The sequence below is a fragment of the Gallus gallus genome, chromosome 9, assembly GCF_016699485.2.
Source record: "Gallus gallus isolate bGalGal1 chromosome 9, bGalGal1.mat.broiler.GRCg7b, whole genome shotgun sequence".
Taxonomy (NCBI): domain Eukaryota; kingdom Metazoa; phylum Chordata; class Aves; order Galliformes; family Phasianidae; genus Gallus; species Gallus gallus.
Genome location: NC_052540.1, coordinates 17,083,421 through 17,104,636, shown reverse-complemented (window position 1 = coordinate 17,104,636; position 21,216 = coordinate 17,083,421). Strand labels below are relative to the sequence as shown.

General features: G+C 39.0%; 1 protein-coding gene across 1 annotated transcript in view; it reads left to right on the top strand.

The window, feature by feature from the left end:
* Nucleotides 1-16,886, top strand: part of USP13 (ubiquitin specific peptidase 13) — a 40,808-nt gene extending 23,922 nt beyond the window's left edge. The window contains exons 7-21 of the mRNA NM_001305103.2: nucleotides 2,392-2,486; nucleotides 3,368-3,555; nucleotides 4,264-4,335; nucleotides 4,612-4,705; nucleotides 7,673-7,798; nucleotides 8,173-8,326; nucleotides 8,505-8,679; nucleotides 10,555-10,643; nucleotides 10,955-11,077; nucleotides 11,588-11,614; nucleotides 12,661-12,804; nucleotides 13,749-13,915; nucleotides 14,294-14,459; nucleotides 16,004-16,088; nucleotides 16,737-16,886. Of these exons, the coding sequence (NP_001292032.2) occupies nucleotides 2,392-2,486; nucleotides 3,368-3,555; nucleotides 4,264-4,335; nucleotides 4,612-4,705; nucleotides 7,673-7,798; nucleotides 8,173-8,326; nucleotides 8,505-8,679; nucleotides 10,555-10,643; nucleotides 10,955-11,077; nucleotides 11,588-11,614; nucleotides 12,661-12,804; nucleotides 13,749-13,915; nucleotides 14,294-14,459; nucleotides 16,004-16,088; nucleotides 16,737-16,830 (1,799 nt within the window). The 3' untranslated portion in view covers nucleotides 16,831-16,886. The remainder of the gene's footprint in view (nucleotides 1-2,391; nucleotides 2,487-3,367; nucleotides 3,556-4,263; nucleotides 4,336-4,611; nucleotides 4,706-7,672; nucleotides 7,799-8,172; nucleotides 8,327-8,504; nucleotides 8,680-10,554; nucleotides 10,644-10,954; nucleotides 11,078-11,587; nucleotides 11,615-12,660; nucleotides 12,805-13,748; nucleotides 13,916-14,293; nucleotides 14,460-16,003; nucleotides 16,089-16,736) is intronic.
* Nucleotides 16,887-21,216: the final 4,330 nt, after the last annotated feature.

Genomic DNA, 21,216 nt, shown 5'->3' with positions numbered 1-21,216 from the left:
GGTTACATGTTTGAAAATGCTCTGAGGACTGGAATAGTTATTTGGCAGTGAGAGGCTCTATTTTTAACAGGTACTTGAATGAGTTGCTTTGTGGATGCCAGTCTTAGTAATTGTCAAATACTTCTTTAGGGGAATCCTGTGCAACTTTTTTCTTCATGGGCTGTTGCCTGTTATCCTTTAAGTAGGAAGGAGTGTTGTCTGTAACAGGCATAAATCTTGAGCTGGAAGAGAAAAGGAAGTACAGGTAGCAGTGTCACTTTTCTTACTGCAATAGGAATAATAATGATGATTCTCTGTTTAATAACATTTTGTGGTGCCTATCTCAGATATTTCTTGTTCTCTTTTTCATTTTTTTTATTGTCTTCCCCTCTTCTTCCTTTCTTTTTACTCTGAGAACAGCAGCTAGTGTGTCCTATTTGCTGACTTCTATGCAGACTCTTGTGGATAAGAATGTAGGAGAGGACTGCAGACCAGTATTGTGGAACTCTCAGCTTCTTTCTTTAATTTGCTGCTCTTTGCCGCCTTTGAAGTAGATTCTCTTTCTCTTTCATGAATTTAAGTTGGCTACACAGCATAAAGTAATAATGTTTGTGAGACAAGCTGGGCTTGAGTGAAGATTAATCTTGTGTGTTTCATTCCTGCAGCTCTGGGTCAGTAATTCCAGATGGCTGCTCTTTCTTCATTTGCCAGAAAGGAGGAGAAACAAAATCAAAGCAAACACATTGGAAGCAGTCACCCAAGATTAGCTGATGTGTAATCTCACTGATAGGTGTGTGAGCTTTACAGGATCTTTTGGCTGTGCTGTGACCTCACCAGAAGACTATGGAATGTTGTATGTGGATGAGCTGTCAAGTCCTCTGAGCATGCTTGCTACTACACAGTGGAATTCCAGTAGATGAGCAGCTACAGCTCCATGCATGCCAGAAGGGTCATCAGAACCAGTGTTAATAGAGGGTCTGATGGCTACTGATGGCAGATAGTGGCGTGGCTCAAACACACCATTCCTTGGTTTGAGAGAGTTAATGTTTTTCATAGGACTGATAAATCCATAAGTTGCATTTAGATCTTAGAATAGTGGCTGACACTGAAGCTATCCTTTCAGCATGGTTTTTCCACTGGCAATCTTCAAGGAAGCTGTGGTCTTGTTTAAATCTTATGCAGGTGATGGGCTGAGGCCAGGAGGGAGCAGGAGAAGGACCCTTTAGAAGTGGTATCTGTGCTCTGAACATACTTCATTTGAATTCCTGCTCTGTCTTCTCAAATTTTTCTTATTTCTTCTGGTTCGGCGTTGTTCAAATTTCTCTTTTAACCTGGATCTGATCAAATGGGGTGAGATCACTGGAAAAATCTGTATGACGTGAAGGAAAATTGTCTGAGAGGAGTACTGGCAGAGATTTCTGGACTTTGATATGAGTAGAGACTGGAGCAGAGGGGTATTCATACACTACAGAGGAAGAGAGCAGAGAAGAGAAAAGGCAAGACGTGTTCAAGACCTTCTAGTGGGTCTTATATCCTCGCGTCATGCCTGTAGATGTAGTGTTATTTGTTTAAGTGGGTGAAAACTCTGCTTCATTAAAGTCTTGTTTGGTAAGCATTAAAAATGAGATTTTATCTTCATTTTGTCCATCTGTTGGATTTATTAAACTTAGCTTCATAACAAAAGTATCATTAGCCGTACTGCTTCCCTCCTCAGTTTGAACTTTGCCCTTTCAAAATCTTTAGGGACTATGAGGAGCTATTTTAGAGCTAGAATTTAGATCTCTCATATAATAAAGCAAGACATCCCAATAATGATATCGGACTTTCTCATGATAAGATTAATCTTCCGAGTCCCATCCAAGTTATTTCAAATAAAGGATTTTTTTATTTTTTCCCTGTGTCTCGTTGGGAAAAGGAAATGGATTCCTTGAACTGCTTGAGACATTAAAATGCCGTTTCCAATTGTTACTTGGCTTCATATACTCATAGTTTTGATGTGTTTGCCAGTATCTAGTAGCTCCACAAAAAATTAAATTCTTGTTGCTGTGTTCAAAATGTGGATTCCATATGTACCTTAGAATTCTGTGAGCTGTGTTCCTTCTTTCTTTTCTCCTACAGATTTCTTTACTTTTTTGGGGGGGAGGGGAAGGAGGATTGTTGTGTAATACTGTAATTGCTTCAAATTTTCTTAGGTTTTAATGCTATGAAGATGTGTAATTTACTCAAAGGAGAAGAGTTGAGTTAATGGTGTTGAAAACATTTAAGATATTTACTGAGCTCTCAACCAAACCCGGAGAATATGTATAAGGCATCTTGTGTAGGCACTTCTGTACTGAGAATGCAATGTTGGTCAACAAAGACAAGGGGCAATGTTTGATACAACAGGTCATCTGTTTCTCTTTGCTTTTGTAGATGTCTATTCCTTTGATGAAGAGGAGCCGGTTTTAGATCCACATATAGCAAAGCATCTGGCACACTTTGGGATTGATATGCTACAGATGCAAGTGGTAGGAAATCAAGCTTCTTTTTAGTCTCTGGTTTACTTTTCTAGTTGGGGGTAGGGAGAGACAGGAGAAGAGCAATGTCTATAGTTTATGTTGAACAAACCTTATGCTGATCAGTGTATTTCATTGTCTAAGTGGAGAGAAAAAAAAAACTAAACTATTAGAGAAGAGTTAAACTGGTTTTAGAAGCCTTTGTGTTTCTAATCAACAGTATTTTCAGTATATTAGTGTCCTTGCCGATATCATGAATAAGAAGTTCCTCTTATTCAGTGGTCTTTCTGAAAAACCTGTTTTTACTTAAAAATCTGTAAAACTTACGTATAGTTTCAGCTGTTACAGAGGATTTCCCTACTGTATTCAGACCAGTCTGTAAGGTCACTTGTGGACGAGTAGTGCTAGCAGTAAATGACAATGAAATGATTAGTATCTCCAAATTGAAAGCTGAGCTGTGAATTGAGACTTGAACATCCTGCACTTCGGCTTTTCCATTTTGCATGAAGAAGAGTTCTGATTTGTTTGCTGCGACCATATTCTACAGTAGCAGCTATGCCCAACCAATATAAATAGAAAAATGAAGCTTGAAAACATGCAGTATCTTTATGCTGAGTCTTGAGGACACAGCCCGTAGAGGAGTGGAGATTGAAGGCACAGTGAGAAACATTCAAAGACCCAGTGGTCTGTAGTAAAGAGCTGAGAGACAAATTGGATGAGCAAGCTGTTACACTTCTGACCCTGACCTCCTCCCCTGCATGTGGGATTCACCTCTCTTTTCCCATTATCTCTCCTTTTCTAGAAGAGTTCACAAAGTTGGTGATGATGACAGCAACAATATAATGGTTGCGGAAGTTAAAAGGCAAAAAACAAATAAACCTTTTTCCTTTCAGGCAGAGAATGGTCTAAGAGATAATGATATAAAACCAAGAGTCTCTGAATGGGAAGTGATTCAGGAAGCTGGTGTGAAACTCAAGCCCATGTATGGCCCAGGATATACCGGCATGAAGAACCTGGGAAATAGCTGCTACCTCAACGCTGTCATGCAAGCCATTTTCAGCATCCCAGAGTTCCAGCGAGCGTAAGTAGCTCCAAGCTAGCACTTAGTACTAGTTGCCTAGTTCCCCTGGGTGTTGTTTTTCTATGCAGAACGGTATTTTAGAGTATTTAACAAAATACGGACCTGGCAGAATTTAGGTGTTTGTGTTCTTTCAGTGTGGCTCTACCCAGGTAGCGTGTTATTTCACCTGTGTTCAAGTGAAGCAATACTCAGTATGTTACCAAGTGCTTTGGTTTTCAACAAGCCGGCTACAACAATATATACCTCAGCATTTATTGTCAGGAATTAGCTTTTGTTTCTCTGAGGAAACTCAATACAAACATTATTTGACATGTTTTGTTCCTGATTGAAAGTCAACAAACAAAAAACTCTAGGAATTCATTTAGCAGTGTTAGTCTGGAGTAGGAAATGCATTGTTTCATGGTTTTGAGCAATGCGATCCAGCAGCTGTTTCAGGATCAAGAAATAAAATATAAATTCTGGGTAAACAGCAAAGCCATATCTTTTCTCTTTAGCTAGAAACTTCTAACCATAACTTAAATATCCTCTTCCTAACTTCGTTACTTCTCTTTTTCACTGGTAGAAGCATTCAATAGAGTTAGATGAAGTTATTTGCATGTGGCAAAATTTGACTTGCTAGCACAGAAGGGGCCTGTAGGTGTATTGCTGCTGAGGACTGTGTATCTAGCTACATGTGATATTTGAATGTTTGTGCTTTGTTCTGCCCAGGTATGTGGGAAACCTTCCGAGAATATTTGACTACTCCCCGCTTGATCCAACACAAGATTTCAACACTCAGATGTAAGTGACACTTTTCAGTGACTTACCTTGTCAATTTAAATAGTCTGAATAATTTAATGGCAAGGAAGAAAAGTATGTTTGTGTGGGCTTGGAAGTGAAACATGGCACAGGGTAGAATGTGAAGACTTGCCAGATTAATTATATATAATGTTTCTTTATGGGCTCAATGACAGTATATTTATTTTTTCTTTGAAAGAAAATCTTCTGTTTTTTCTGTCTGTTTTCTCATGTGTTTGTTTCTTGTCTCTTTTTTTTCCCGCATTTTCTTCCGTACAGGGCTAAACTGGGACATGGTCTCCTTTCAGGCCAGTATTCTAAACCACCCATGAAATCTGAGCTTATTGAACAGGTGATGAAAGAAGAACACAAGGTATTTGACTGAGTTTGTGCAGCCTGGTAACTAGGTAAAAGTGATACCCTGAGAAAAGGGAACAGGTGCTGGGCATTGGAGAACATGGGTGGATCCAGCATGGGATGTTTAGCAAGGTGGAATGAGCGGGATTCTGGTCAGGAATATATTAGTCAGGGACTATTTGTGCAAAGCTTTAAAGTAACCAATGGCTCTGTTAAGAAGGTGTTCAACAGCTCCCGTGATGAGTGCAAACATTAATAGAACTTACGTTTATCTTCTCTGAGGGACAGTAAAATGCTGTTTCAGGGAGTCCCGAGTGTGAGAAGACTTTCTAATCTCACTCTAAATTGCAGAAAGTAATAGAAAGACCAAAGAAATTATTTCTGAGATGTTTGAAAATATTCTACCTGATTTCAGGGGAAGCTCTTCATATCTTAAACAATTCTTCAATTTTTAGGAATAATGGTCATTTTTGACCGAGGCCTGGCTGATTTCTTTGTCTCAACAAGGTTTGTGGGCCCTGCTTGATTCTGTTTTGTCTTTGTACCTCTTGTACCTTCCTAATTCTGTGAAGAAAAGCTGTTAGCAGCTTTTATATCAACAACAGTTTATTCTCTTTTTCCAAGTTGGCATAAATTTCCCTCAGCATTTGGAGAGTGAGAACGGCATCAGTTTGTGTTTTGACTCCTTTTTTTCAAACTCTGCTTATGGATTTGTCACTGCTTTCCCTACAGCAATTTGATTAACATTTGTCTTGAGCAAAACGTTAGTTATTTGGTCTGTGTAATCTATCCAACTGAATCTATCAAAGTTGAGGTTTGTTTTCCTATTCAAACTATCTACTTTGAAACATCTTGTTTAGAGCAATGCGGGGAAAACCAGGTTTTCCTAAACCTAGGTTTAGGAACAGGTTTCACACCTTTCATTCTTTGTGTTGAAGAACACTGAAAAAATCAAGTATAGATATATTTTTTTTTTCTGTTCCAATGCTCTGGACATACAGAAAACTAGGTTTTGTGGATTTGGGAACGTTCCCTCACCTCCCTTCCTGACACCATTCCTCTGAAATACTGATATATGTACATATTGTGTTTTGTCATTCAGAGAGCTGTACTGACATTCATAATATGACTATATTGGATTTTAGGTGCCTAACGTTTTCAACTGCCTCTGTTTTGTGTCCACAATTGTTCATTTTATCTTTGTTCTTTTTTGCATCCTACCTGCAAAGACATTATCTAGCTTTCTAGGTTGCTGGAATTCATCCAGTGTTTTGGGGAGTTGTTGCCTGTGAAAGCGTTCATGTGAGATCTGCAGTGGTCCAGCACAGTCTATATTTAGCTGAGCTGTTTTGCAACTGTTGATGGGGAAAGTATGCCAGATATTCTATAAATACTTGTGGTTCTGGGGAGATAAAAATCTTTTTACCACAGGAGTTTTGTCTGGGAACAGCAGAAGTTTTCTTGATCCCATTTTAATATTAAAAACAAGTTGAAAGCCTAAATGATCATCAACTAGGACTTGATGTTTAGAGCTCTGCCATTTCTTCCATTATTTTTCTTGCCCTCCATGGGGAAGGAGTTTAGAGAAGAAGTTGCATGTGGCTTGTTTTTCTTCTCCGTGCTCAAATGGATGAGTAAAAAGTATATAGATGATAGTAAGGCGTAACTTCAAAAAGTGTATTACATGTCAAGTCAAATGTGCCACGTTGCAGTATTCTTACTTTTAACACACACGCGCGCGCGCACACACACACACACACACACAAAAAAAAAAAAGCCTATTATGTAGTAATTTGAGCTATTTTATGCCTATCCGGGCTTTAATGAAATGTGATTGAGGTTGCAAGAGTGATGCATAACCCAAGATTCAGAAATTGCTGGAACATCTCTCTGTCAAAGCAGTAGTAAGACTCTATATAGGTGCCTCTAACTGGCATCGTAGCCTAATGACATTGCTGGTAAGTTGCCAGTACTTGACAAAAATGTAACTGAGAATGTCCTTCTGTTTTCAGTGAGTCTTTGCCTACCCTTCCCTGTTGAAATCAATTTTAACGTTTTCCTGTTTTAGTGTGTGCTTTGTGTGCCTTTCATTTCATGCTGCTTTTTCTATTTTTGTACCAGACTGTGAGAGCAACTGCAGTAAAGACTGAGATTGGCTGAATATTTAATAACCTTTAACGTGTCCTAAGGGCTCTGCTTTTGCTTGGACTCTCTTGAAATTTATTTGGTTTTATGGAGAGTGAGAGCAAATCTGAGCAAAGGTATCATAGCTAATATCATCTTAAAGCAATTTCAGGAGGGAAAAAAAAAAAAAGGCTTCTGAAAGTGATAGAGTGTGTGAAAGTCAAAATGAGGACTCAGCAGCTAGAGATTTTCAGACTTGGTGCAGTTCCCTACTGATGTAACCAAATAGCCAAAGCTAGTATGTTCCTGGTCCCTTAATGTGATCAACATCTAAAAACTGCAAATTCGTGTCTGTTTTTGGCAACCCATCTGTGAATTCGTTCTTCATGTATTAGTTATTCTCTGCTTCATTTGGTAGAGATCGCTGGAAAGGTTTTGTTCTGAGTATAATAGCTCGTACATCAAGTGCTTCAGTGCCCACATAGCCTTAAGTGAAACAAGGGTCTGAGAGGATTGTCAAATGAACAGTGAACAGTGTAGACTTAAAGCCTTCCTGAAAACTGTTAACCTTTAGCAATCCTTTGGTAATCTAATTTTACTTGCAAATGCCATGGAGAAGTAAACCTGTGTGAATGCTGCAGGAAATAGAAAAAAAAAAACATACTCTAAAACCCCTAAATAATATCTCAGGACCCTTTTCATTTTCTTTTTAAAGGAAATCCAGGTGAAACTGAAACTATCATTTCTACAGTGCCAAAAATAGGCCAAAAGTAGATCTAGTGGAATGATTTGGGGATATTTGATCTAAGACTGAACAAAAAATCTTTAAAAGTTTTTTCTTTCTCTTGTTTATTTCTAGCCTCAACAAAATGGAATATCTCCCCAGATGTTTAAGGCTTTTATAAGTAAAGACCACACAGAATTTTCCTCTAATAGACAACAAGATGCACAGGAATTTTTCCTACATCTTATAAATCTAGTAGAGGTGAGAAATTCTGCATGACGACTACTTCTTTTCTGTAGTAGTATTAAGACTGAATTTGTTTTGTGAATGGCTCGGTTTTTTTTAATATACTCTTTATAGCATTGAGTATGTAGAAAATGGCAACAATTTAGAAGTACTTTGGTTTAGAAGTATTTTTTTTTCCTTAATTATTCCTTCTTATTAAGTCAGACTTATTACTTAAGTGGGATTCACTATGGGTGCAAGAGTTCTACATGCGATAGAATTCAAATGGAACTGTCAGATCTGCATGCAACTTTGGTGTCTCTACATTTGCCATAAAACGACGAGCAGCCTTTGGGTTCTTTGTTCATCTAAGGGATGATCGTTACAGTGAATATTAATATTTTTTTCAGAGGAATCCTGTAGGTTCAGAAAACCCCAGTGATGTTTTCCGTTTCCTGGTGGAAGAGCGCACACAATGCTGCCAGTCCAGAAAAGTCCGCTACACTGAGAGGGTAGACTATATCATGCAGTTACCTGTTGCCATGGAGGCGGCAACAAACAAAGGTAAAGAAAGCAACAGGTCAGTTCACTGACCTTTTGGTGTGTCTCATGTCTAGTTGAGCCATGCAAAAGCTTTATTGATACATTTTTGCATTGCTAAAACCTCTGAAAATACTACTACAGTGAGGAACATCATAACCATGACGTTCATTTAGCTTTCAGTGTCATGTGTATTTCTCAGATGAATTAATTGCATATGAGCTGAAAAGGCGAGAAGCAGAAGCTGCAAGGAGAGCTCCACCAGAACTTGTCCGTGCCAAGATCCCATTTAGTGCATGTTTGCAGGCCTTCTCTGAACCAACCAATGTAGAAGACTTCTGGAGCAGTGCCCTTCAAGCAAAATCTGCAGGAGTTAAGTAAGTGTCTGCTTGTGTAATGAAAAGCTGTGTTCTGTATTTATGTTTCTACCTGGGCATGATGCAGTGAGAAACAGGTACAGGCATAATGGACATTGGGATTGTATTATGTTGAGGCTCACAAATACAACATGTAGGTCAAGCTTGATGAGTTCTGTACTGACCAACTGAGTAGGAAATAAATTGTTCTGAACTGTCAGTCTCCACGAAGGTGATGATGCAAGACAGTTGTTAAGAGCTTGAATTTTAAAAGCTTGTGACTTAATTATTTGCCCACCTTTTTAAAATCAAATTTCATGTATTAGCTAGTGATAGAGCTCTGTACTGTGTGTTGAGAGACGCTGTGGATATCTGCACTTAATCTCTTGATGTCTTCACTTAACTAAAAATGCTGGAGGACACTGTGTGAGACAAAACTGGGTAAAACAAATGAAAGGTTTATTTATTGTATGTGAAGGTTTTTCACATGGATGTAAGTATTTGCATTTGTGAGATGCTATGTTCATAAACTTGTTTTGATTGTTATTACATTTTTTGCATGTGTCCAGATTTCAACCCACCCACTTCTGCATGATACAGGGTTTGCTTGGATCTATCACATTCGAGTGCTGTTAGTTGTATGGGGCCATGGTACAAGATGGACTTTAAAAAAAAAAAAAAAAAAGAAAAAGAAAAAAAGGAACTTAACTTGTGTGTTTGTATTTAGGTAGAAAAAAGAACCAAGAACTTGGGCTTGGAAAGCATTGAGAGGAAATAGGAAGGCGGTTGGATGACTCTAGTTCTTAAGGCAGACTTTCTTGTTAAGAACAAGAGTTTGTCCCTTATCAGGTTCCATTTTTATATGTCAGCAGCGAGGAGTGGATGAAAAATGGGCTCTGCAACTGATTTGCTGTGGCTAGGTACCCTCTATTTTTAGATCACTTAACATATCAGTGCCTCCTGCACTCTTAGTGGATGGTTTCACTGATGTCCTTGTATTGAAAACCGAGAGGCAAGTACATGTGATAGAGAAACTGCAGCAGAAATATATAGATATTTGTTTTTTAAAACTGTGGCCATGGTGGAAGAAGATTCCAGTCTTTTTAAGCAGACCTGGGGTTAATGTGAAACTTAGTTCTTCCTCATCCCCTAGGTCTGTTTTGGCTTAATCTGGCAGGCAGCTCAGAACCCCACAGTTGTTTGTGCTTCCCTCTCCCGGTGGAAGAGGAGGGAGAACTGGGGGGGACAAAAACCAACAAGGTAGAATTTGGGGGTTGAGTTAAAAACAAACAGAAAAACTATTTACTAAGAAAGAAAGTGAAAAGGAAAATAATATTGACAACAATAATGTATACTTACAAAACAAGAGAGGCACAATACAGTTGCTCACAATCTTCAACCAATGCCCAGTCAGTCCTTGAGCAGCAGCTCACCCCCTGGCCAAATGCTATTAATTTTATAGTTTCTTTATTCATTATGGTATGGAATATCCCTTTGGCCAGTTTAGGCTAGCTGTCCTGGTTCTGTCCCATCCCAGCTCCTGTATTGTATTTTACCCAGAGTAAGGTGAATTGGGGGAAGGGATGTTGTGTAAACAGAAGACAAAGGAAAGCAAATGTTCAGGATTGTAAGTGTGGGGAAAATGGGAGCATGGAGAAGGAGAATACATATAATATTCAAGTACATATAATGTTCAAGGTACAGATGTATATAAAGTTATCGTGCTTCTTGAAAAGTTTTCTGTGAAATTTAAGTTCTCACGCTGATAAAATCTGTCGTTATTAATCTCACTCAGGCCTAGAGATGCTTATCTCAGTATTCTTGAGGTACTGAAATCTGTGCTGCTTTTGATTTCGTTGCCTTGCTTCACTGAACTGAATTTCTTGTGCTTCCTAGGACTTCTCGTTTTGCTTCATTTCCTCAGTACTTAGTGGTGCAGATTAAGAAGTTCACCTTTGGCCTTGACTGGATACCCAAAAAGCTTGGTATGTGCTTTTCATACTTACCTATTTCTCATTCTATCCAAGGCAACCCATAAGGTGTATGTGCATTTTCCTCTGTAACAAGGACCTGGTTTCAGTCTCAGGTTGTATCCTAAGGATTACTTGATCCTAAACAAATTCTTTTTATCATTATTTTACTTGTTTTTATTTTCGTCAAATTAAGCTAGCATATGTGGAGTTATCTTGGCTGTCGGTGGGTTGCGTGCACAGACTCCTTTTTCTGTGGGAGTTGGTTGCTCTCTGAGGTAATTTTGCTGGGTTCATAAGCTTAACTCATTTCTCTGCTTCTGCAGATGTTTCGATAGACATGCCAGATTTCTTAGATATCAGCCACCTTCGAGCCATGGGCCTCCAGCCAGGAGAAGAGGAACTTCCTGACATTGCTCCTCCCATTATCATTCCCGAAGACCCAAAAGGTACTGACTTTTTGTTCTCCTGATATTCTCCATGAAACAAAAAACCTAGTACCTGAAACAGTGTCAGATAAATGCTTTGTCAAAATTCAGCTCTCTGGAGGTTTTGATTTTGACTTCTGTCTTCTTTACCAAAATCTATTCGTTTTATCTATCCTCTTGTTTAATGAAGTGACTTAGTTTTAGCATGTTTGGATGACAGAACTTTGTTTATAACAGATTAGATTCTTTCTTAAGTTGGTTTAGGTCAGCTGCCAGTCATTTCCTGCTGATTTTATAGTACTAGAGGCTCTTTGTTCTGAATTGTCTGAGAAATGTCCCAGGTCTAATTAAAGACAAAATATCTGGGGTAGAAGGATGATCATTTTCTGCCTATAATGTTTTTATGACATAAAGAAAATTAAAAAACAAACAACAATTTTTTTTTCCCCATATGAACCTGCTTAGCCTTCATATAATCCTTCATTTTATCTCTCTTTTTCTCCATTCCCCCCCCCTTTTCTTTTTTTTCAGATCGTATGATGAACAATTTTGTGGAGTGTATGTATCTCATTTTTGTCAGGCTGATATCTCAATTGCTTATTAATTTACCATGCTTTTGTTCAGTGAATGGCTTCTCTGTACATAGAGTGATGCTTGGAGATTTGACCTGCATGCTTCTATTACCTAGCATTTGACTTCTGTACTTGTTGAGAACTTGCATGTATGCAGGACTCCTCGGACTCTGTAGTAGCATCAGTGTAGCTGATGAGCTACTGTTCTATCTGCAGCCATTTAGTACATGAAATGTGATGTGCATGTGTGTAATGAAATATGATTATTATCAGATTGGAAGGTGTTAACTCAGCTGCACTGTTTTACAGCATTTTAACTTCAAATGCACAAGTGTTTGTTGAAAGGAAGTTGCTACTCTTTTATACCAATACCTTTATTTTTAGGAACTGGGGGATCTTTTAGGTTTTAAATATATTTACAAATGTATGAGATGAGATGCAGATTCCTTGGATAGAGCCTTAAATTAACAATTGACTATGCTGAATGCCAAGCAGTACCTCTCTAAGTGTGAAAGTTCCTTCATGTTTTATATAATCTCTTGTTAAAGAAAAAGGATCTAGTTGTTACTTTCATTTATTAATCTGCTATACCTCTAAATTTAATTTACTGCAATCTTAATAGAGACTTATTTCAGGTCTGATTTGCAGCATGAAGGAACCAGAAATGCTATCTGAAAGAGGGTAAGCTACTTAAAATCGTAGGCCGCTTTTAATGGCCTTCTCTAGCTTTGCTCAGCATCTAACTTTTCCACCCCTTGAAATTCAGTGGTGATTTTATTTACAAATAAAATCCTGTAGGAAATCATCAAGATTTAAGGACCTATGCAGATTGCTGAGACAAAAGATTACCAGTAAGTCCATAATAAATACTATAATGCTTTATACAAGGCTGTTTTCTAATGGATGTGGGTTTATTGCAGTACTAAAATCCTAGCAGCATGTGTTATAGTATGTGGCACCATGAATAACAATAAGAAATACTACAAAATGAATTAAATTAGACTTAGTATACTAGAAGAACCTTTCTTGCAGCTCTAGATATTGATGAGTCTTCGGTTATGCAACTGGCAGAGATGGGTTTTCCTTTGGAAGCATGTCGGAAAGCTGTGTACTATACAGGCAACCTGGGTGCTGAAGTGGCTTTCAACTGGATCATTGCACATATGGAAGAGCCAGGTCAGTGACTGGAAGGTGTAAGTGAAGTTCAGCTTCTGATTGTGTATTCTAGCAGTCAGTTGAAATTTTGAAATGTGCAACAGAGAAACTTCCCCACCCAAGGAAACCTGGAGGTGTGAGTGAATTTTCCTAAGCTGATCCTAGGATATGCAGAAAGAAGGCAACAATCCTAAATTACATCAAGAGCACTGTGTCTTGTCCTCACTGATGGTGTAGGACGTCTCTGTTTTCCACCCTTTGGCTAGGTCTGTGTTGAAAAAGGGAAGGATGACTTGTGATCAAAAGTATAGAGAGCCCTGTTGTCTGGATACTTTTCTTCCATATTAGCCTTCTCTAGTTCAGATTAGAGCATTCATGCTATACTTTGAACTTGGGTCTATCTACTGATGGACATGGCTGCTAGATACTCTCTACTTCCTGTATTTCAGCCATGAAAAGTTTGAGCCTGTCATTTGGTTCTGAGTATACTTGAGCAGTCCCTTGCCAGGGAAATCCTGATTTGATTTAAGTTCTCATTTCGTTGTGGACTTTTCAGTTGCTTGTGGAAATGGGGAATGAGTTTTACATGGGTTTAACTGAAATATATCAGTTGCGGAATCCGTTTATCTTAGAACTATATGTATCTCAGCCTGCCTGTCTACTCTTCTGATGTCATCATTGCTTCTATATCAGTCTTGGCTACTTTCTTGCAGTTGTTTCGCTTTTATGATGCATCCAGTTGTTCCAGCCTGCTCAGCATGAGATTGTCAAGTTAGATATTTTGTGATATGCATGTTCAGCTTGTTTTTAAGTCTTTCCATGCCTCCATGACCCAGCTGGGCAAGTGAAACGCACTGTATGCTGATTTCTGGACCGCTTTTAAAGTCCTGTTTGTTTGTGTGTATTGTTGACTTTCCAGTTCAGGGGCAGCAAAAGAAAGAATGATGAATATTTGCTTCTTCCAGACTTTGCTGAGCCATTGGTTGTACCTGTGTTTGGAGGAGCTGCTTCCAGTGGTGTGGCTGGCTTAGGGGCTGTTGGATTGGATAATCAACCTCCTGAAGAGATGGTCTCCATCATCATTTCCATGGGCTTCCAAAGGAGCTTAGCAATTCAAGCTCTGAAGGCAACAGTGAGTTCCATTGGTACCATTTGGGTTTTATTTGATACTGTGTGCTTTGTGTGAACATATGCATGGTCAGATGCCTGTGAAATATGCATATAAAAATTAAGCTAGTGGATGATGTGTGTAGAACTATTCTAGCAGAGTCTAGGATGCATGACTTGACTGGGTTAAAGTGGGGAAGGTGACTTGCGTGTTTCACATAACGTTAAAATGTGAACAAATATCTGCTGAGAAACAATCAGAATGTCTGAAGACCATGCGTGCATCATCAAGTTTTCAGTGCTGTGGCCTATGATCCTACTCAGTTCAAAGACCAGTGTGAGAGTGGTAGAATGATTCTAGAGAGCATATTAACAGATGTTCTTTTACTTGTTTCTCTCACAGAACAATAACTTGGAGCGTGCACTGGAATGGATCTTCAGCCACCCTGAATTAGAGGAGGAAGATGGGGAGCCTGCTTTGAACGTGATGGATTTGGAGAACCATACAAATGCGAATATCCTTGCAGAGGCAAGATCAGAGGGACCCAGGATCAAAGATGGGCCTGGAAGTAAGTTTTCCTTCAGCTTAGAGGTGGCTATTGTGTTGTTGTGTCATGCCTACACCATCCATATAGCTCTTCTCTGTTTAGAAAGTGCTTATGTTTTTTGGATGTGATCTGTACAATTTATTTCTGCTTCTGGGTCCGAGTCTGTTTTTGGGTATAAGTTCTGTGGGCATTGTTTGCTCAGTAAACTTTCCCTGGACTCTGAACAACCAGAGTCCAAGTTTCTTGTTGCTAAAAGTCTTGCCTGGCCTGGTCTAGGACAAGCTAGAATGTTTAGATGTTCGAAAGCTGAGCATCCCAGAGATTACACAGCTGTTGCAGACCTGAGTTTCTGTTCTGCTGTATAATCTGGTGCTTGGAGAATGGGATTGATACAATCCTTTCAACCAAGCTCCTTATACTAATGTGGCAGGTAAAATTGGTGTCCTGTGCGTACTTTGCTGTCATCTTTTGGGTGCTTTTTTTCTTTGAGATTCTCAGTCATGCTACTGCTAAATAAACCACAAGGTGGAGCTAATGTACAGCAATCAAAGTTGTGAAACAGCTAGAAAACTGGTTTTAAGTGTAACAGCACTGAGTGCAAAAGCTCAGTGATTCTAAGATACACAATTTTTGAGGGGTCTTTAGTAACTTACTCTAATAACTGTTGTATGTTCTAAACTTGTCCTTCTAAGCTTGAGTGTAGTGATCTTATGGAAAAAATTATATATTAATTTTGTTTCTGTGGTCGCCATTACTGTGAGTATTCATTTCCTTGTTTTTAATATTATGAAGTCCAGCCTTAAGTCTCACAGAGATATGGGAACCATTGATTTACCATTAAGTTTTAAAAAAGAAAAAAATTTGGAATAACTGTTTTTTGTGGTACTTAGGATTTCAGGCACTCAGCCTATAAAGGCTAATAAGCAACATGGTACTGTAAAATGGCTTTAGAAAGCCCTCTCCACCAAAATCCAGGTCTGTGTCCTTATGCAATATCCTGAAATAAGGTACCCTTTTATTTCTGATGGTAATATGGGTGAATGGCTTGAATGGGTGGGGAGCAAGAACTAATGATGAGTTCTCCAGAGGTTCTATGTACAAAAGTAGTCCTTTGTATTAGAGGAAGAGGTTTCTTTCCTGTCCTTTTATGGGCTACTGAAATTTGGAACTTCTGTTTTTTTTGTTTGATTTAGAGGGGATCTTTGATCACATTTGTACATTTGCATGCAGAGTTAACTTATCTAGCACTTCTGTGGTGCTTTCTGGGAACTGGGAATAAATCTGCTGTTTTCCCTTTCCGGAGCTGTGATCACAGCCCTGCTGTGTATGTGCAGAGACGTATGTGGGTTCGACTTGGATTGTTTTGATGTTTGACAGTGAATTTCAGCAGTAGTTAAACCAAGCATATGCTGCAGTCTTAACAGAAACTGCATTTAGAGATGCAGTGTCTGAGTTAGGAGTGCTCAGGTGATCCTCTGGGATTAAAATGAAAAAACTTTCCTCCGTATTCTTATTGCAGAGCTAGCAATGACAGACTTATGCTCTCATTTGTATTTGCTAAACAGGGTACGAGCTGTTTGGGTTCATCAGCCACATGGGAACATCCACAATGAGTGGTCACTATGTTTGTCATCTCAAAAAAGAAGGAAGGTGAGTGGAATTGGGAGAGAGAGATGTGCAAGCCTGAGCAAATGTTTTCTTTGAAATATGTATCTGTTCAGAGCAGGTTGTGTATTCATGACTTGTATCATTTTTATTATGTAGGCATATCTCACCAAAGAGATTGTTTCTGATTTTGCTGCAGACTGTAGATGTGATGAGTCAACTTCTGTTACAGTTGAGATCTATGTTGAAATGTACCATTGGCTGTCCTGTCCTTATTTTCGAAGTCTCTGTTCGTTTGGGGGCATCAGTTCTGTACCTGACTTCATTTATCTGAACTTCTCTCAACTTCCTCTTCCTTCTTATTGATTGAAGCCCATCAGACTGTGGGCTGATACTAGTGTAGGTATCGCTAGTACTGCGGTACTGATCTTGGCTCTGGTTTTCTTAGGCTCTCATTTTTTGATCTCATAAATTCATGTTTTTTCCTTCATTAAAACCGTAAATACAAGTTCCTCTGCACATCCTTCTTCCTTTTCAGTTCCTGATATCACCAGTAAAACTGCTTTAGCTGTTTATCTGGTCTTTTGTTCTTGTTACTATGCTCAAATTTAGATTTGTATCTGAGAAGTCCCCTGATAAACTTCTGATGATTTTTATTCACACTGAACGTAATCCATCTTGTTTTTATTTCAGATGGGTGATCTACAATGACCTTAGAGTCTGTGCCTCAGAACGACCTCCCAAAGATCTGGGCTACATCTATTTTTACCACAGGATACCAAGTTAGACCTCAAATGTATTATCTGGCCTTAAGAAGCCGTAAGCCTTTTTAACCTGCCAAAAAAAGCATCCAAGGAAAAAAAAATCAACAGAAGACCCCTAGCCCTTGGACTACCAAAAAGCAAAGGAAAACATGGGATGTTTATAGTTAATTTAAAAAGTCATTTGATGCCTTCTTAAGTGTTAGAGGGAAAAATTTCTATCAGGTGATGTATAGTACCTTGTTTTAAATTTATTCACCTTAAAGGATACCTTAAGACCATGCAGATTACTGGTGGAGTTTGCAGCTAGCATATGGAGAAAATAGAAGTTTCAGGATGGGACAAAACCAAACCAGTTCAGCCCACTCCACTCCAGTCAACACATCTATTGAAGACCATGAAGACACATTTGCATCTTTGGTAACTAGGAGCCACTGTTTTCAACCATATTCCTGACTACTTAGGGAAATTATATCATGTTAAAAGTTGGAGGGAGGGGATGTATTCTACAAAGCAGAATGTCTTATTTGAGATTATTTTCATTACAGTGAGAAAAGCCAGCTACAGTTGTAGCTGTTGGAATTCAGTCTTACAGTGTTTTGGTTTGTGTTTTTGATGCATAAGCCTAAGAAATCAATGGAGATGTCAGTGCCCTGTACGTTTCTGCCAAAGAGAGGATTTTGTTTTTACAGAGGTAGGTTTCTCCATCATCTCTAGACTGTTTTGCAAGTTCTTCCAACAGATTCAAGATTACAAGTTGCTAAAAGCAGCAGTTTTTCTGACCGTAAAATTAAGTAGCGTACTCCCAAGAAAATTAAGCCTATCAGTTTTTGTTTGATTTTCTTATGAAGGAGTTAATGTCCCATTCTTATTTCTGGAAGAAATTGCATGTCAATCACTCACATCCCAGCTGAAATCAACTCCCTGACAAAGTACTTGCAGTGCAATTATTTCTGCTAAAGGTTTCTTAATTATTGATTTCTATCCACATGTGGGGGATTTTTATCCATTTACCCTTCTCTCCTTCCCTCCTCCATTTCAAAAACAAGAGCAATACATACCTAGTTTGAGATTTTTTGAAACTTGCAAACATGCCAATAATCTGATTTCTTGAACAGATACCTTCAGAAGAAGGGGTTTTTAAATCTCTGGCAGGGATGAAGGAGTGGGTAGGTAGGGGCTGGCCTTTCCTGCCCTTTTGTTTTGGTTTGGTGTTTTTTGTTGTTGTTTCGGTTTGCAGCACAGGCAAGAATATATATGTTGGTTTTCAAACTGTAATTTAAAACATTTATTCTAGAAAAAATACAGTGGTGAATGTGATTCTTTTTGTGATTCCAAAAAACTACCAAAGGTTCATATGTGTATTAAACGCTGCTTAGAGATGGTTGATGGAGTTGCTTTGTACCTTATTTGAGCCTTCATAATAAATGGGAAGGTTCAAAAAAAACCCAGCCAACTTGCCTGCTGAGCTGTCATTGTTTTCTCTGTAGTGTCTGCAAATTTAATACCAAAATTCAAGCAGCAGAAGAGAGCCCCAATTAAAAATCTGGTTATGAGCATTTCTTCTAGCTTTTGAGGGAAGAGAATTCTCCCTCAGATCATACGGCCTCATGCAGAACCAAAAAACAATGTTTTGAGTCAGTTTCTGATCTTCAAAGATGATGAAAGAAATCACAGTGTAGTAATTCTGCGAATTGGAAGTGGTGCCTAATTGCTGGGGAAGCTTCCTCCATTAAGTGCTCCCATTGACACAAAAGAACAATGCTCCAGCACCTTACTAAGTGGCTCCTATGAGCTTCTGCTGCTTTGTAGTTACTGTGGCACCAATTCTGGACAAAATCAAACCTACCAGTAATTTTTTTTTCCTTCTTCAAGGTTTTGTGAATATTTGTGTATGTCACCAGAAAATGCCAGGTTTCAAAATGGGATCAGGAAATTATGCAGTGAAACATCTTCTATTTAAAGTGAAAGAACAAAACATTCTTGTATCTATATTTGTTCTTTTTCATTCTGGCAGTGAAAAAGGACAAAAGGCTTTTTTCTTTTGTTTTTTAATGCCTAGTTATATCCCAAGAAATGTTCAACACAACAGCTTCCCTTTTGCCTCATGATCTTAAAGGGCTATTTATAAACTGCCAAGAGCTGGTGGCCATTACCTTTTATTTAGAGACCCTGGGTAAGTAAAAGCCAATAGAGTTGTTACCGTGTTCATTATTAAACTGGAAATATGGCTGATCTCACAGGATTAAGGATGGAGCTTGGACTCTGACAAACGATTTGTCTGGTGCATCCCAGATCAGAAGTGGCTTTGGAACTGATACTGGTTTCAGTTAGCATGGGGCACACTGAAAGCTGGGGGTTTTTAGGAAGCTGGCGGGTGATAAATGATTTGGTAGATGAAAGGGAAGAGCTATTATCTGGCTGTGACAGATGAAGGGTAGCACCTCGGCTTCTGAAGTTCTCTTCAGCTGAGCACTCCTGTGTACTGCCTTCCTAACCTGGTGAGTGGGTCAGAAGTGCGGGGAGCAATTTGTGGGAAAGGCTTACAGTCCTGCTGAAATGTAGCACTTGATAATACATTCAGGTAGTTGGCTGTCTGAGGTATTCTCTTATTACTTTGGGAAATGGATTCCCTCCTTTTCCAGATGAACGGTTAAGCTGTTTCCATTTTATGGTGGGATATGTATGGGAACATCATGGTTTGGAGGAGCAGGATGTGAACTCCTGACTCACCAGCATAATGGGGGAGAGGTGCATTTATTCACTTTTAACCTCAGCATGCAGAAGCCACAATCAAACGGGCTGTAAGGAATAGGTGACTAATTTTATGAGGCCAGGATTGCTTTGCATGCTAGAATTTCTGTGCAATTAATTGTGTTGGGCCAGGTCTCTGTGCACAAGTTGGGTGGTGACTGATGTGGAAACTGTGTGTCTGGGTACTGCAGAGGCTGCTGCGGGGATGGGTGTGCTGAGAGCTTCGTAGGAAAGCGTGTGGGAGGAACAATCGCTGTGAGCTGCTTGAGACAATCTGACCTGAGAATTATGGCAAACCAGGACTTGGCAGCAAATAGTGCTGATATTTTTTTAATAGATTTTTACCTTTTTGTATGGTATGTTTAGGTTGGGGCAGTAGAAAGGAGAGAAAGTCAACTTGGTTCTTTTAGTTTATTCCTAGCAGCATGCAGGATCCAGTACAGCTCTTACTCTGAGTCACAATCTCCAGTGTCCAAAACACTCATAGACACTACGTCTTTTTTAATCCTCCTAGCCGACACAATTAAGATAAAAATTAATTTATTCAATGCTGTGCTTTAAAAACAAGTCCAGATATTTCTGGACTCTTTCCACTTGTAATTCTGTTGGGTTCAGTGGCATTGCTTCTGACTGGCAGTGGCGTAACTGAAACCAGAATCAGCGCAGTTTCTCGGTCTCAGGCAGCTTGCACTGAGTTGTGCACATTCTGAACACGGATGCAGCTGGAGTTCACTGAACTGTTTTGGAAGCATCTCCATTCCTTTTGTTTTCAATCCTGGCAGCAGCCATTTTTATCTTTGCTGTTTTCATGCATTGAAAGACTATGCAAAATATGTAACTAGACATCACTTTTTATTCTTTTCCTGTATCCCTTCCTACCTTAATAGCTGAGATCAGCTTCTGATTTCTATTCACTCTTAAGAGGTTTTACTGTTGTATCCTGGAAGTGTCTGTACTGGTTGACTTTGCACCATTCAGAGTTGTTTGCTTGAAGCACTGTTAATGTTTTTGAGAGTATTTGAGATGAGAAAGGTTGTGAATGATATTGTTGCAACTGTTTTAAATTAAAAAGAAATATTCTCACATCTTGTGGCTGTGTGGATTCTTTCTTTCTCTCCTGTCCAAACTCAAGAGGAGCAGACCAAGAATGTTTTGATGCTGCCTCTTTTCTTACTTTCTGTGGTGATGTTTGGTGTGTTACATAAAAACCTGCATAGGGAACAGGACTTTGTTAGGGGCTTGATCTCTTGTGACTCGTGGCAATTCTCTGGATGGCAACAGATAAATAAATGGATCTCCTCTAAAGAAGCAAACGAAAAAACCCAGGTCCTGGGTGAGTGTAAGACATGACAACACCAGAAAATAAGATTTAAACTAAGTTTAATTTCTTGTACTTTTTAAGTCAGTTGGCATTCTTTGAGCACAAGGGTTAGCACTCTTCCTCATGAACTTCTGCCACCATTTCACCCAGGACCCTGCTGTTCAATCATAGCTTTATCTTGATCTGTAATTCCTCGTATTCATTTTGGAATTTGACCTGCTGATCAATAAAGCAGAAGTTTTTTTTCCTTTTACATAAGGAATTTGCATAGCAGCACGACCACTGGGATCTTTGGTAGATACAGGAAGGAGACGGATGGATGGTGACCCTTTCATCT